The 16,634-nt window shown below is 42.4% G+C and overlaps 1 protein-coding gene across 2 annotated transcripts in view; it reads right to left on the bottom strand.

Annotated features, from left to right (window-relative positions):
- Positions 1–16,634, bottom strand: part of tbl3 (transducin beta like 3) — a 60,124-nt gene that overhangs the window by 30,226 nt on the left and 13,264 nt on the right. For both annotated transcript variants that reach the window (XM_043711325.1, XM_043711324.1), the window contains exons 5-13: positions 13,642–13,783; positions 13,150–13,234; positions 12,752–12,922; positions 12,353–12,428; positions 10,138–10,234; positions 8,180–8,388; positions 2,858–2,999; positions 580–638; positions 352–458 (exon numbers count right to left, since the gene is read on the bottom strand). In XM_043711325.1, the coding sequence (XP_043567260.1) occupies positions 352–458; positions 580–638; positions 2,858–2,999; positions 8,180–8,388; positions 10,138–10,234; positions 12,353–12,428; positions 12,752–12,922; positions 13,150–13,234; positions 13,642–13,783 (1,088 nt within the window). The remainder of the gene's footprint in view (positions 1–351; positions 459–579; positions 639–2,857; positions 3,000–8,179; positions 8,389–10,137; positions 10,235–12,352; positions 12,429–12,751; positions 12,923–13,149; positions 13,235–13,641; positions 13,784–16,634) is intronic.

Genomic DNA, 16,634 nt, shown 5'->3' with positions numbered 1-16,634 from the left:
AATTGTAAAAGTCAAGCCGATTTAGTCACATTTTCATTGCTTGAACAGCAGACATGCAAGGGGATCTTGCAGCAAGAGGAGATTTGAGGCTCTCATTTAAGAAAAAACACCTGAACACTTGTCTGCGTGGGTTTCCTTCCACAATCCAAAGATGTGCAAGTTAGGTAGATTGGCTGTGCTAAATTGCTCATAATGTTCAGGGATGTGTAGGTTATGTGCATTAGTCAGGGGTAAATGTACAGTCATGGGGAATGGGCTTGGGTGGAATACTCTTCAGAGGGTCGGACTTGCTTCCAAAGGGCCTGTTTCCACACTGTAGAGATTCTATGATAACTTTCAAAACATACTTACCGTGAGCAAGAAATAATACCGATGCTGTGGGCATGTCCTAGGCCTTGTGCCACACAGTTCACTTCTCCAGTCGTTTTACTCATTTTCCAGATTCGAACGGTTTTGTCCTGAAGTGTGGGAGGAAAATAATTAAACCTAAAAACACCAAGTTAGTTTATATCACAAAAAGGATTAATTTCCCAACTAAATCTATAAAAATAGATCAATTTGTTGAAAAACAGAACATACCTTTGAACAACTGGCAAATTTGGTGCCTTTCTTAAACACATCCAGGGCTAATACGGTATCTAAAAAAGAAAATTAATTTTCTCTGGCTATAGCATAACACCAAGTAGAAAAATAAGTTCTTTATCTTCAGTCATGACTTTAAAGCAAATTAATTTCTTGTATTATTCCAAGACTGTACTAACAGCGCAATATAATCTGTTGGTCGGAAAATATGCAGCATAACACTATGCAACCAACAGGCAGGCCAGAAATTAATAAATAGCTGACTAAAATTACTTTTTACATCAAAATATCTGAAATAAACAAACACCAGAAATCATGTTAAATTTACACAGTCAGCCAGGCAAGAAAAGAAACTAGGTAGCTGACAATGTAGGTTATGGCTGGTTGGTTGCACTGAAAGCAACCTGTCATCATGATAGAAGCTGGATTTTGGAGGTGGAAGGAAATGTTCCTCGACATCAGGTGTTTCAAGACTCAATATTAAGGTTAATAATTACACATATCTAGTTTATTATCTTCCCTGACTTACTATCTTCATTCTGTTGTCTGCCTAACATTTAATTCGCTATGTAGGCTCCTTCCTTACCTATCCACACTCACTCCAACGCCACTCACTCCAACACATCTATCATCAGCATAAATACCGGTTGTTCTGCTATAATGCGCATTTTGTTAATGCGAATTCGCTATAACACGATTGACGAATTTGGGACACTGCTTCTAAAGCGCAAACTTTTAGATCGTGTATTAGTTATAACGCAATTCTGGCCCCATTAGTTTAAATAGTGTAGCTATTATGCGATTTTCTTATACCATGCGGTTGCACGAGAACAGAATTGTTGTGTAATAGCAGAACCGACTGTACCACATTTTCCCAACGGCTATGGGTTCTGTAGAAGGGTGACTGGATTCAAGACATGAACTCTGTTTCTCGCTCCAGAAATACTACCAGACCTGCTGCGTCTCTCCAGCAATGCCTGTTTTTAACAGCTTTGCAAGGAACCAATGAAACACTGATAGCAAGCTGTTATTAAGAAATTACGTATCTGTGAACAGCCTTTTTTAAAATTCCTGCAGCACAAACTTACCTGGCACTGTTACACTCAAATGCAACTCTTCCAGCTGCTTGATTTGAGTATGTGGTCTGTAGCAAGCCACACAAATAAATGTTGACATGGGAAAAAAAGTGTGCTTGAAGTATTTGGTATTGTCATTACTGCATTACATTTGTGGGACCTTGCTCTGTTGTCACATTTCTGGCATTATAATGACCAATATATGAGAAATGCATCAATGGCAGTCAAGCACTCCTATTGTTGTGGAATGCAACTATACATTAATGTCTTTTTCCTACATTGAGCTCAAGAAATTTAGCTTAAAAATATGATTTCAACATGCATAAGGGATTAAATTTAGAAACGGAAGAAGTTAACAATATTTCTTTGGTAACTAAATGGGGTTAGAAAATGGAATAATACTCAATTACAATAGCATGGCAAGATCTATTTGAGAAAACACAGAACATTACATAATTGTATTCATCCGATACATAGGGTGGCATGGTGGCTAGCACTGCTGCCTCACAGCGCCAGGGACCTGGATTCGATTCCACCATTAGGTGACGGTTTATGTGAAGTTTACACATTCTCCCCGTGTCTGTGTGGGTTTGCTCTGTGTCCTCCAGTTTCCTTCCACAGTCCAAAGATGTGCAGGTTAGATGGATTGGCCAGGCTAAATTGCCCACAGTGCCCAGGGGTGTGCAGTCCATGGGAAGTATAGGATTACATGGATAGGGTAGTGGGGAGAAGGGTCTGGGTGGGATGCTCTTCACAGGGTCTGAATGGCCTGCTTTCACACTGTAGGGATTCTATAAAAGATGGGGATGTATTAAACGACTTATCAATCACACAAAGGCAAAACTATACCTGGGCTGTTAAAATAATAGATCCAAAAAAAAAAAGTGTGGCATAACCCAGGTATAGCAACTGCAACACTTGGCAATTTACTTCAAACTAATCTTTTGTTCAAACTGGTTTAGGGCAAACAGATATTGCAACATTGTGACAGGTTAACAAGAAGGTCAGCAGATTGTGAATCAAAAAACAAAGATGACAATGTACTGTGTTTGGCATGTACATTTGTACAAGGGAAGGAATACAAGACTATTGCACTATCCAAGTATTTGTCCCATAACCCCTACCTCTCACCACTAACAGAGTGGAAACTTGAAGGAGAGTTATGACCAACCCAACACAAGTAGAAAGTTTCCACTCACCTGTGTGTCCATATAGAATTTGACAATTTAACGTTGCAAGCTCAAATACTTTCAGCTGTGGGCTGTTGGTGGCCACAACAATGTGTGTGTCAGATAGACCCAAAAATTTTACATCCAGCACCTCATCATTATAACCTACAAACTAAAAACAGAAAGCATTAGAACTCGACAATCCTAACTCCTGAAATATAAATTCATGTCGTGTTCTAAACCTTAAGCGAATAGAGTGTTAATGTCAACATATATTTAAATATTTGTGTTCCGTCTTCTGTACAATCTGATGCATCGCCATTCTTGTTCAGAATGCGCCATGGTATTCATCAAGTTTTGACACTGATGCTTTCTAAGTAGCAAGAGTGTAATCAGCCCTTTCCTATTCCAGCACCAATCCAGAGCTTGTTCTGTGCTCTCATCAAAGTCTGCTTTCCAATTCTACACAGTTCCATTAAAGGATGTAATTGCCTTGACCACAAGTAACACGGTCATCTGCCCTCCTTTCAGGAGTTAACCCGAAGCCTTAGGAATTTCTGCTACCCAGATCTCCTTTGCGCGAAGAGCCTTATTAATGAACATAGCAGCAACTATGTGCAGGTTGGAAATCAGTATTTTTAACTATCAAGAACAAAAATGGGTTTGAATCAGCTGTGAAATTAAAACATTAAAAAGCTGGAAGTGAACTGCAATCCATCTCAAAATCACCCACTCAACTGGGAGGGCAACCTAACCAGTCCCAGGAATTAAGTCACTCAATGAAATCTTTGGAAGTTTCCTTTTCTGTTAAAACCACAGATTTCCCAGACTGCAGGAAATTTCTGCAGGATGTACATGTATTTGGAAAGGCAAGGACTGATTAGGGATAGTCAACATGGCTTTGTGCATGGGAAATCATGTCTCACAAACTTGATTGAGTTTTTTGAGGAGGTAACAAAGAGGATTGATGAGGGCAGAGTGATAAATGTGATCTATATAGACTTCAGTAAGGCATTCGACGAGGTTCCCCATGGGAGACTGCTTAGCAAGGTTCGATGTCACGGAATACAGGGAGAACTAGCCATTCGGATACAGAACTGACTCAAAGGTAGAAGACAGGAGGGTGGTGGAGGGTTGTTTTTCAGACTGGAGGCCTGTGACCAGTGGAGTGCCACAAGGATCTTGGAGGTGTAGTGGACAGCGAAGAGGGTTACCTCAGATTACAACAGGATCTGGACCAGATGGGCCAATGGGCTGAGAAGTGGCAGATGGAGTTTAATTCAGATAAATGCGAGGTGCTGCATTTTGGGAAAGCAAACCTTAGCAGGATTTATACACTTAAAGGTAAGGTCCGAGAGAGTGTTGCTGAACAAAGAGACCTTGGAGTGCAGGTTCATAGCTCCCTGAAAGTGGAGTCGCAGGTCAACAGGATAGTGAAGGCGGCGTTTGGTATGCTTTCCTTTATTGATCAGAGTATTGAGTACAGGAGTTGGGAGGTCATGTTGCGGCTGCATAGGACATTGGTTAGGCCACTGTTGGAATATCTTCCTATCTTCCTATCAGAAAGATGTTGTGAAACTTGAAAGGGTTCAGAAAAGATTTACAAGGATGTTGCCAGGGTTGGAGGATTTGAGCTATATGGAGAGGCTGAACAGGCTGGGGCTGTTTTCCCTACAGCGTCAGACGCTGAGGGGTGACTTTATAGAGGCTTACAAAATTATGAGGGGCATGGATAGTGTAAATAGGCAAAGTCTTTGCACTGGGGTCAGGGAGTCTAGAACTAGAGGGCATAGGTTTAGGGGGAGACGTGAAAGATATAAAAGAGACCTACGGGGCAACTTTTTCACACAGAGAGTGGTACATGCATGGAATGAGCTGCCAGAGGATGTGGTGGAGGCTGGTACAATTGCAACATTTAAGAGACATCTGGATGGGTATATGAATAAGAAGGGTTTGGAGGGATATGGGCCGGATGCTGGCAGGTGGGACTGGATTGGGTTGGGATATCTGGTCGGCATGGACGGGTTGGACCGAAGGGTCTGTTTCAATGCTGTACATCTCTATGACTCTATAAAATGTTGTCAGAGAGTGGCAAATTCACATTTTCGGACATGCTGGCGACGTGGACATCCAGTGAATGAGTTTTTTTCTTTTTACATTTTAACAAATGCACTTAGAGCACTGCTCCTCCTGACCTACAAGCAAGTGTTTTCACCAGGTCTTGAAAAGCATCCCTCAGAACCACACTAATCCATCACAACCTCCACACGACTTCCTACAACCTTTGAGCATTCAACTCCCCACACTGTGGTGACCAATCCATTGGCCTTCCCACTCCGATCCCTGACTTTCCCCAATATCCAAACCCCATCTGATCTTTCCCAACGAAGTTGGGATACATGCATGCATGGCAATGGAGCAACGTATGACATATTGAAATAAACAGGAACTCCCAACTTTATCAAATTGATAACTGACTTTATTGAATACCAAAAGCAAGCAAAAGGAAGACTTCCAGCAATGGTGCAGAGAAAAAAGATACAGTTAAATATTTAAAGAGGATTGGGGTTTTGAAAATTGTGGAAACTCTCTGGAAGAAGTCTCTTGAAAAGAGCAGTTAACAGGAGGAAACCTAATAAGGTAGTCAGCATTACCTGCAGAGGTGGGTAAGAGAAAACCCCTAAGACAGGTAGTCAGCATCACCCAGAGCAGCAAGCAAAAGGAGATTCTCCCATGGTAGACAGTCAAAGACAAAGTTAGATTTATTGGAACTGATTGGAACTGGCTCTGTGAAGAAGTAAGCCAGCTGTTCGTTGAATCTGGTTGGCAGTCAATATCTTTTCTGTTCTTAAATTGTAACATCGTACATAAATTGGTGGTAAAGTTAAAAGGCATAAAAAGTAAGTGAATAATACTTAAATAATTAAAGCTCATTAAAAATGGCAGCTCAGCTGATGTGCCACGGCTGCAGTATGTGGGAGTGACTGGACAGTATTGTGATCTGGGACAAACATGTCTGCAGTAAGTGTTCAACTAGATGTGCTTCAGAGTTTGTGAGCTAGACGCTGAACTACAGACATCAGGAAGGGAATGTTACCTGCATTCTTTGTGCCAAAAGACAGTCCTACTACTTAGGAAACGGTCTGCTTTGATCAGTGAACAGGGACAGGAGGGTGTGACAGAGCATGAAGCAGGTAAAGGACCCAGAAAGCAGGAGATTCAGCCTCAGCAACTGCCCAGGTGGTCTGAGGTTCTCTCGGTCTCCTTGATGAGATTGGGGTCTGAGGGCTGGATGTGCAAACTAACGATGGCATCACAGCACAGGAGGCCACTCAAGTTGAGGGAACAACAAGGAATGTAGCAGTAGGTGACTGTACAGTGAGGTGAATTGACACTATTCTCAACAGTCGGTGGTGGGTCCTTTGCTGTTTTGCTGCATACGTTAATGATCTAGACATGATTGGAGGAGGTGTGATCAGTAAGTTTGCTGATGACACAAAAATTGATGGTGTTGTAAGCAGTGAGGAAGAAAGCCTTAGACACAGGACAATATAGATGGGCTGAGCAGTGGTAATTAATTCTGAAAAGCATGAGGTGATGTGTTTTAAGGCAAGGGAGTACAGATTGAAAGGTAGGACTGCAGGAAACACAGAGGATCAAAGGGCCTTGGTGTGCAAGTACTTGAAGCAGGTGGCTAAGGAGGCAAAATGGATTCTGCCTTTGTTAGTCAAGGGGCTGAACACATTAACAAGGAGATTATGAAGTAGTTGTATATAACATTAGTTAGGCCACTGCTGGAGTGCTGTATGTAGTTCTGGTCATCACACAATAGGAAGGATGTGAATACACAGGAGATGGTGCAGAAGAGGTTCACCAGGATGTTTCCTGAGTTACAGCCATGAAGGCACACTAGGGTAGCTTTCCTTAGAGCAGAGAAGGCTGAGGAAGACATAATTGAAGTGCACTAAGTTACGAGGGGCATAGACAGGGTAGATGGCGAGAAGCTTTGCCCATTAGTTGACAGATAAATAACCTGGGAACATAAAAGTTTAAGGTAAGGAGCAGGAGGGTCAGAGGGGATTTGACTTATTTTCCCTCACCCAAAGGGTTGTGGGTATCTGGAAGTCAAGGCCTGGAGGCTGGTAGAGGCGGGAACCTTCAGGACATTTTAGTTGTATTTAGCTGAGCACTTGAAAAGCCATAGCATAAAAGGGTAAGGGACCGAGTGCTGGCAAATGGGACTTGAATGATACCAACATTGACAATTATAGTTTAGATTTAGATTAGATTAGATTAGATTAGATTACAGTGTGGAAACAGGCCCTTCGGCCCAACAAGTCCACACCGCCCCGCCGAAGCGAAACCCACCCATACCCCTACATTTACCCCTTACCTAACACTACAGGTAATTTAGTATGGCCAATTCACCTGACCCTGCACATCTTTGGATTGTGGGAGGAAACCGGAGCACCCGGAGGAAACCCACGCAGACACGGGGAGAACGTGCAGACTCCACACAGTCAGTCGCCTGAGGCGGGAATTGAACCCGGGTCTCTGGCGCTGTGAGGCAGCAGTGCTAACCACTGTACCACCGTGCCGCCCACATTATCATTGGTGAAAAAACGGTGAAAGAAATGGGAGAAATATCCAGTAAAACACAAACGAAAATCAGTAAATATCAGACTCCTTTCCCTGAACTGTTTTATGCTTTAAGGAGGTTATTCTTCCAATACAGATCACATGAAATTAATCCATACCAGAAGAGCTAAATTTATTCTTCAGTTAAGGGCGACGCAGTGGCTCAGTGGTTAGCACAGCTGTCTCGCAGTGCCAGGGGCCCGGGTTCAATTCCAGCCTCGGGTAACTGCCTGCGTGGAGTGTGCATATTCTCCCAGCATCTGCGTGGGTTTCCTCCCACAATCCAAAGATGTGCAGGTTAGGGTCAATTAGCCATGCTAAATTGCCCATAGAGTTCAGGAATGTGTAGGTTAGGTGCAGTAGTCAGGGGTAAATGTAGAGTAATAGGGTAGGGGGAATGTGTCTGACTGGGTTACTCTTCAGAGGGTCGGTGTGGACTTATAGGGCCGAATGCCTGGATCTACACTGTAGAGATTGAATGATCACTTGTACAACTGCAGGAACCAGCAGCTCACATGGAAAGCAGCCAAGTATGTATAGCTGGAATACCAGAGAAATCAAACCGCATGCACGCCATGGAGATAATAGCTCTTGAGCCTTGGAATGTCTAACCACAATCAGCCTCTGAAGTGCACGCTTTTGTTGTTGCTAAGTGGCATTTACTGAGCTAAGTAGGGTTTGGGGGAGAGGATTTGATTTAAATTTTCTACTCACCTGGCGCGTAAGGTTCAAAGTGCATAGGTCATAGGTGAGAATATTGTGTTCAGCAGTTACTGTGGTTAGTTTCTGCGTTGCTGGAACAATGGCACAGTGGGTCAGAGATTGCTCATCCGCATCCCCTTCAGTATCTTTCTGAAGTTTACCAGGCACACACTGTGAGTACACGCATCTTCCAGAGTAAGCTTCCCAAACTCGGAGGATCCCTTCGCGTGTTTTAGAAGAAATTACGAGATTTAAAATACAATCGACATAATCAAGAAGTCATTAAGGTTAAAAATCACTGGCAGCACTGACGGAGGAATTGCCATCGGGTTTATCACCTTGGTTGCCAGCACACAATGCAAATGAAAAACAAAGCAATATCAGCCATCACCTCTACTGTTAACACCCATCACTCATCAACCTTCTCATTTGGAAACATATGCAAAGGTGCTTTTGAGGTGAAGTTAAAAACATAGGTACAGAACCAAAAAAGCAGAAATTCAAAGTAGTAAACAAAACATAGAACAAAGTGGCTCTTAGAAGAAAGTGAGATATTTAATCCATTCTTGCTTTCCCGCATGTTTGGTAGCTTGCATTGCCCATAATGTAAACTTGTGATTGGCTGCAAGGGGGGTAGTGGTTAATATTCAAAACACAAAAAAGGAAGAAAGAGATGCAGAGGGATGGTGGGTGCTTGGGAGATGGTCCATGAATTCCAGACTGTAACACCTAGATCAGGCTCAAGTGATGTAAAGTAAAGCCACCAATGATATCATCAGAGCCAGAGCCAGTGGCAGAGAATGATGGCCCTTACACCCCATTCTCCAGGCCCTGCGTGATTAGTCCAGTTCAAAAGGTACTTAATGTTCAAGGTTCCTTTTGGTAAAGTCACAGGAAAGCTCCCCCTCTCAGCTAAATGGGACCACTCCTCTGCTTTGGTAATATTATACCCATGACCTGCTGTAATGTTGCACCCTCGAGAGGGCTAAGCAAGTGCCATTTTAGGGGAAATGGAATTAAAAGTGGGGGAGGAGGAAATAATTGGACCGTGTCATGCAAATATAATTCAGTCCTGATTCTTACATTTCTGTGGTTAGCAGACCTGGTTCAATTCCACCTCAGGCGACTATCTGTGTGGAGTTTGCACATTCCGGCTAGGTGGGTTAGCCATGGGAAATGCAGGGTTACAGGGAGAGGGCAGGACAGTGGGTCCAGGCGGGATGCTCTCCACAGGGCCGCTTTCCGCACTGGAGCGATTCTATCCGTAGATTCATTCAGTACTTGGATATTGTGGCATAATTAAACATCAAAGCTTGCAAAATGTCTGGAATGCTGGGGAAACAAGGTTGCTTTAAAACAGGGGGACTTTGTCTGTAATATAAGCAAAGGACATGGGAAATCACAAATCCAAAGCTCTACATCCCCACCAGGGAGGCAATCACAGGGATTTCTAAAGGAAAGAAGTAACACCAAAAAGTAAAATTTATAATATTAGAAATGCAGATCATTAAAGTTTTAAAATTAGATTTCAGGCAAAAACAAACTACTTAAAGCTTGAAATCTGAATCTGTCAACTCAGCAGAGTACGATGATTCATATTATAAACAAATATACTCTGTACAACTCTAGAATACTTATAATCAAATATCGTGTATAAAATACAATAAGCACACAACTTCTAGAACTACTCTAGATCATTAATTGTTTAATCTGATATAATTTCATTTGGGTACCACAACTTCTGTCAATTTGAGAATCATGGCATTTTTTTCAAAACACAAAATATTGATAGCTTTTGGAGCACAGTGGGCTTCTTGATAAATCCACTACAGTTTGAACGAAACAAGCACCTTGAGTAGACTGCAGTCAGTTCCGATGGCAAGTGTGTTTTTTTAAATCATGGAATAGCTTTTCCGAAACAAGCTAACTGTTTGGTTTGGCCACCGTTCAGGAACATGCCTGGTATTTACCTTTACTGCCTGCTGTGATAAAGTGAGGTTCTTTGCCCGTCACTCCCAAGGCAGTGAAATCTTCGTTCTCCGGTAGTAACACTACTGCTTCCACAGTCTGTCATGAATCAGAGAAAATTTACAAGGACATTAGAAGACCAGTGAGGGATTAGAAACAGTTGCTCAAGAAGTCACAGAGCAGTTCAGAAAATCTTTTTCTTAGAAATCTAATGTATTGGAGGAAAAGCTCTTGCAGAACTATGTTACAGCCTAAGGAAACTTTAAATGGTTTCCGAACAATCGGGAATGGATTATATATTTTTTTCTCCACAGGGTTAATATTAGTAGTAGATAAAGAGAAATCTGTGCTCAGGATGAGACAGATGTCTTTCAAACGTCACAAGTAAGCCACCTAGTGGGAAAACTGAGCAATAGCAGTGGATACATACAGGACAACTGGACAGTATCCATCCACTTATTGGGAGTGACGGTGATTTTTTTTGGTTTTACAGCTCATTCAGGAACTAACAGACCTTCCCTGAGATGACCATCTTGAACTGGAAGGTCAATTTAGCCGGTGTTCATCACATGACACCATTTGGGAAAAGGAATTGAAGCACACAGGGAGAATCCTGTATAGACGTGCAGTAAAAGTGTTGACTGCCATTTCAAATACCTGCTGGGGCCCAACAAAGAGACTGCAGAGTAACTTGCTGGCCAGAGTTTGCCCTTAACACCCTCTCCTAACCAGCTGCTTTGGAGTAGACAAGGTATTAATATGGATTTCACACACTACTTGTAAGGTTAGTCACCATTTCATATTTACTAGTCACTGGGAAAGGTTAGCCACCATTTCAGGTTTACGAGCCACTGAAGCTCTGAAGAGAACTCTGGGAATTTTTATGGATGCTTTGTTCATGTTTCGCCAATGTTCTAGCACACTTGCTACAGAGATTTTGAGGGGTTCATCTGAAAAGGGTATAATGAAACTTCATCTATTGGACAGCTACAAGAGAAAGGATGTGTTTGGTCATGGAACCTCCTATGAGTGTCTTGGTCTGAATGAGGACTGGGAGGAGGACACAGAGCCAGACATAACAGCACCAAGAGATGCAGGAGAGAAGGACAGGAGTGGGAGGTGGTGTCCTTCTCCAATGCAAGTACAGGACATCCTTCCTTCTCTAGACCATCTCACGTAGCCCACTGCCACTGCAGAAACACACTCGCTCTCTCCCGGTTTGTAGCCTGTTACGAAATGTCAGATATCGTACTTCATATCTTCAGTGGAAGGTGCATGCAAGGAGTCATCATACACCATACCATAAAAATAGAGCCCAATCTGCACTTCAGTGTCAAAATGGGCAAGGAGAGAGATTCAGCACCTTCAAGTTCAAATGATGGAATCAACAATTAGAACCATATGTATTCTAATCAACCCATTCAAAGATGTTGTAACACACCCCCTGGAGCAGGTGGAAGTTGAACCTCAGCCTCCTGAGCCAGCAGTGGGGACACTACCTACTGCACGACATGACCCGCATTGACATTTTGGATGAAGAACTTTGCATGAAATGCGCAATGTCTCACTAATACTGCATCTTCAGGTACCTGACACAATCAACGTTATGTAAGGAGCATGGAGCAGACTTATCAAGGCGATTGTTATTGTCGATGGATAGCCATCTCAAATTTGTTATAACCGCTGCTGGCCATTTCTCAAATCAAATTGTTTTTGCATTGCTGAGATTCTCTGGCCAATGTTGCTCACTCAACTGAAACCACAATTAATTAATCAATCATTGCAATGCCATTTGAGAGATCTTACTGAAGCAAACGTCTCCTGTCTTTCCCTAATGAATAATATTTACGACACTTCTAAAAGTAAATCAGGAGGAGTTACTAAGGATTTTTTGTTGCAGTATGGAATGCTATTATCAGAAAGGGGAAAACAAAAAGAGCTACACTCTAAAGCTAATACCCTGTAACTTGGGGCAGTGAGCTCTGTATTACCATTTTGTGGCTGTTCCACTTTATTTCCAATAAGATTTTAAATATCCGACAATCAGCTCATGACACTCTAATTTAAGCACCTCTGGTGGCATCTTAAAATCACAAGACCAAAGCTTAAACAGCCAGGCACAGCTAAGCATATATGACTCATAAATGAAGGATTTTTTTTTAAACCTTTCCAGTTTTGAAAATAGTGTCAATATCAGAAACTATAATTTCAACTCACCTCATACACAGGAACTGTTCTCTCTGATTTGTATGTTTTCAAGTCCCATACAATATAGATTTTATCTCGGCCGGAGCTGTATAAAGTAAAGCGTTGTATTATGCACAAAACTAAGTTCAATCTGGAGTATTTGGTTGAATCTCTGTTAAGAAGGTTTGTTGACCTTCAAATTCATGTAACACAGTACTAGCCTCCCTTTCATATTGATGATTTAGTTGGTAAAATGAACTTCAGATTCTTTGCAATCGAGAATCACAACTACATTGCCCACAGTGGAAAGGGAAGGCAAACAAAGGAGATCTAAACTATCATCTAGGATCCTAAACATTCATCTAAAACACAGGATTAGTCACATTAGACGATATATTACAACCAATCTGTCCCTAATGTCTGCAGTACCTGACAAGTGTATTTCCATCTGAAGTAAATGCCAGGGAAGTCACAGTGCTGTAGTGAGCATCCAGCACCATCATACATTTACTGGTGCTGAGGTTCCAGAGCCGTATCTTATAGTCCATCGAAGAGGAAAACAGCTGAAGACGTGATATGTCAGGATGAAATTCAACCAAGCTGCAAAGAGAGAGTGAGTATCACTAAAAGAGAAGGAAAGTAGGATCAATGCAAGCTACCAGCTTCTCTATGACCATCTCACCCAGCAAAGATTGGAGCAAGCACATCTTTGCCGTTTTAAATTTACAATGCAACTCCACAGCTTCTTATTTTCTGTTTACCTACACTCAGCATTGATTACAATGGCCAGCTTCTAATATGAAGTCACACAGTTAAATTTTCCTTACTGAACCACTCCAGAGGAACCCTTCAGATTGTGCGTGCAGTACTGCTTGATGACATCCCAAATCTTGATTGTGCTATCACATCCTCCTGCAAAAGTCAACAAACAAACCACGATGGTTTCATGGCAGCCCCTGAGAAGCATTTCCAGTCAAATGTAACATCAGAACTCGGAGAAGGAGCAAACAATTCAGCCCCTTGAGCCTGCTCTACCGTTTAATACGACAATGGCAGATCGTATCTGGGTCTCAACTCCACTCTCCGTAACCCTTCATCCCATTACTCATTAAAAATCTGTCTCTCTCATCCTTAAACTTCCTCAACACCCCAGAATGCGTTGGATGCTGGGTCAATGAATTCTACAAATTCACAAGCCTTTAAGAGTTGATCAAGTTGATCCCATCACAACCTACAAACTCACCAATGGCATCCTTTTGCATGTCACAATAGACTAAGTTCAGGGAGTTAGAGACAATACATCAAGGTAAGTCTCATACCTGTAGCCAATAACGTTGAGGTAGAATCAAAAGCCATGCTCGCCACTGGACTAGTGTGAATAGCTTTCCAAGTACGTGTACAAGCATTCTCTTTCCAATCCCACTGTTTCAGGAGTAAGGCACGACTACTTGTCACCAATATCTGCCAAGCAACACACAGACATATAATATTAAGCATCACACTTGACAAAGATTTTCAGGAGGTGGCAAATATGATAAATAGTGGGAATGGGAATGTATGGACTTCTGGAAAATTTTGACACAGGGGACTGTTGCAAAAACTTAAACACATGGCATGAGGTGAAAAAGTGGGAATTGGGATTAAAAATTTATTCAGAGGGATAAAGGTGCCAAAGACAACATCCCAGAGCAAGTGGAAGTGGGATCTTTTCTGCTTACCACGCATGACACTGATTTGATATTGGACTAAAGCAGGGTCTTCCAAACTTTTGATTCTTGACCCCTAGTGGGCCAAGATCAGGATGCTGTGGATCAGAGAAGTGCTCTCCAAATGCAGAAAATCTAAACATCAGAGGCATAGCAATGTAATTCATATCATTCAGACTGCAATGCAGCGATGTAATTCATGTGGTTCATAATGTAACTCACAGTAACTCATTCCATGAATCAGCAGAACTACAAAAGATATTGCTGTGACCAGTGGTGTGCCACAAGGATCGATGCTGGGTACACTACTTTTCATCATTTGTATGCCGTGGGCGGCACGGTGGCACAGTGGTTAACACTGCTGCCTCACAGCGCCAGAGACCCGGGTTCAATTCCCGCCTCAGGCGACTGACTGTGTGGAGTTTGCACATTCTCCCCGTGTCTGCGTGGGTTTCCTCCGGGTGCTCCGGTTTCCTCCCACAGTTCCAAAGATGTGCAGGTCAGGTGAATTGGCCATGCTAAATTGTCCGTAGTGTTAGGTAAGGGGTAAATGTAGGGGTATGGGTGGTTTGCGCTTCGGCGGGTCGGTGTGGACTTGTTGGGCCGAAGGGCCTGTTTCCACACTGTAAAGTAATCTAATCTAATCTAATCTATAAATGATTTGTATCTGAGCAGAGGAGGTATAGTTAGTAAGTTTGCAGATGACTTAAAAACTGGAGGCATGGTGAACAGCGAAGAAAGTTACCTCAGAGTACAATAAAGATCTTGATCAGATGGGCCAGTGAGCTGAGGAGTGGCAGATTGAGTTTAATTCAGATAAATGCGAGGTGCTGCATTTTGGGAAAGCAAATCTTAGCAGGACTTATACACTTAATGGTAAGGTCCTAGGGAGTGTTGCTAAACAAAGAGACCTTGAAATGCAAGTTCATAGTTCCTTGAAAATGGAGTCGCAGTTAGATAGGATAGTGAAGAAGGTGTTTGGTATGCTTTCCTTTATTGATCACAGCATTGAGTATAGGAGTTGGGAGGTCATGTTGCGGCTATACAGAATGTTGGATAGGCCACTTCTGGGATATTGCGTGCAATTTTATTCTCCTTCCTATCAGAAGGATGTTGTGAAACTTGAAAGGGTTCAGAAAAGATTTACAATGATGTTGCCAGGGTTGGAGGATTTCAGCTATAGGGAGAGGCTGAACAGGCTGGGGCTGTTTTCCCTGGAGCATCGGAGACTGAGGGGTGACCTTATAGAGGTTTATAAAATCATGAAAAACATGAAATAGACAGTCTTTTCCCTGGGGTCGGGGAGTCCAGAACTGGAGGGCATTGGTTTAGGGTGAGAGGGGAAAGATATAAAAGAGACCTAAGGGGCAGCTTTTTCCTGCAGAGGGTGGTACGTGTATGGAATGAGCTGCCAGAGGAAGTGGTGGAGGCTGGTACAATTGTAACGTTTAAAAGGCATTTGGATGTGTATTATGATTAGGAAGGGTTTGGCCGGGTAATGGTAACTGAGACTAGATTAGGTGGGATATCTGGTCAGCATGGACGAGTTGGTCCAAAGGGTCTGTTTCCGTACTGTACATCACTATGACTCTAACATGGAGAAATATGCTCAAGAGTCCCAAATAGAATTCAGTGCCACCATTTTGTAGGTGAAATTAAAGTTGGCTAGTCTTGTCTGCTTGAAATAGAAAGAATAAATATATTCCCTGTTATACAAAGGACATTATTAAGCTGGAGAGGGTTCAGAAAAGACTTACTTGGATATTGTCAGGAACAGAGGATTTGCGTTATAAGGAGAGGCTGGGGCCTTTTTTCAGTAGAACATACAAGGGTGAGAGAGACATTATAGAGTTTTATGAAATAATGAATGGTATATTAAAGTGAATAGTAGATGTCTTTTCCCTAGGGTGAGGATTTCAAGACTACTGGGCGTATTTTTAAGGTGGGAGGAAAAAGATTTTAAAAAGATATGAGGGTCATTTTTATTTTTACACAGAGAGTAGTCTGTGTTTGGAATGAATTCCCAGAGTAAGTGGTGGATGCGGGTTCAGTTACCATGTTTAAAAGACATTTGGGTAAGTACATGGATAGGAAAGGGATATGGGCCAGGAGCAGGCAGGTGGGACCAGTTTAGTTTGGGATTATGTTCAGCATGGACTGGTTGGACCGAAGGGTCTGTTTCCATGCTTTATGACTATGAAATTAGGAGATAAAAGAACACAAAGACCTCAGATTTTCTCTCCAATGGTAAAACTGCACTGACATTAGAACTAGAGAAAGGTTACAGTACAGAAAATGGCCAAACAACCTGCTGGATCTGTGCCAGTTGAAAGAAAACAAGCTACCCATTCTCATCCCACTTTCTACCACTTGGCCCGTGGCCTTGCTGATGACAATTGGTCAGCTGCAGATTCAGATTCAAACTCCTTTCAAACAATTTGAGGGCTTACAGCTCAAACTGGGCAGTGAATTCCAGACAGTCACCACCCTCAGGGTGAAAAAAAATTTCCTCATGTAACAAGACCATAAGATTATAAGAGATAAGAGAAGTAGACCATTCAGCCCATCGAGTCTGCTCTATCATTCGACCATGGCTGAGAATTTCT

Source organism: Chiloscyllium plagiosum, chromosome 21 (genome assembly GCF_004010195.1).
Source record: "Chiloscyllium plagiosum isolate BGI_BamShark_2017 chromosome 21, ASM401019v2, whole genome shotgun sequence".
NCBI classification, from domain to species: domain Eukaryota; kingdom Metazoa; phylum Chordata; class Chondrichthyes; order Orectolobiformes; family Hemiscylliidae; genus Chiloscyllium; species Chiloscyllium plagiosum.
Note: the sequence above shows the minus strand (reverse complement) of the source record. Positions and strands in the feature narration are given on the sequence as shown.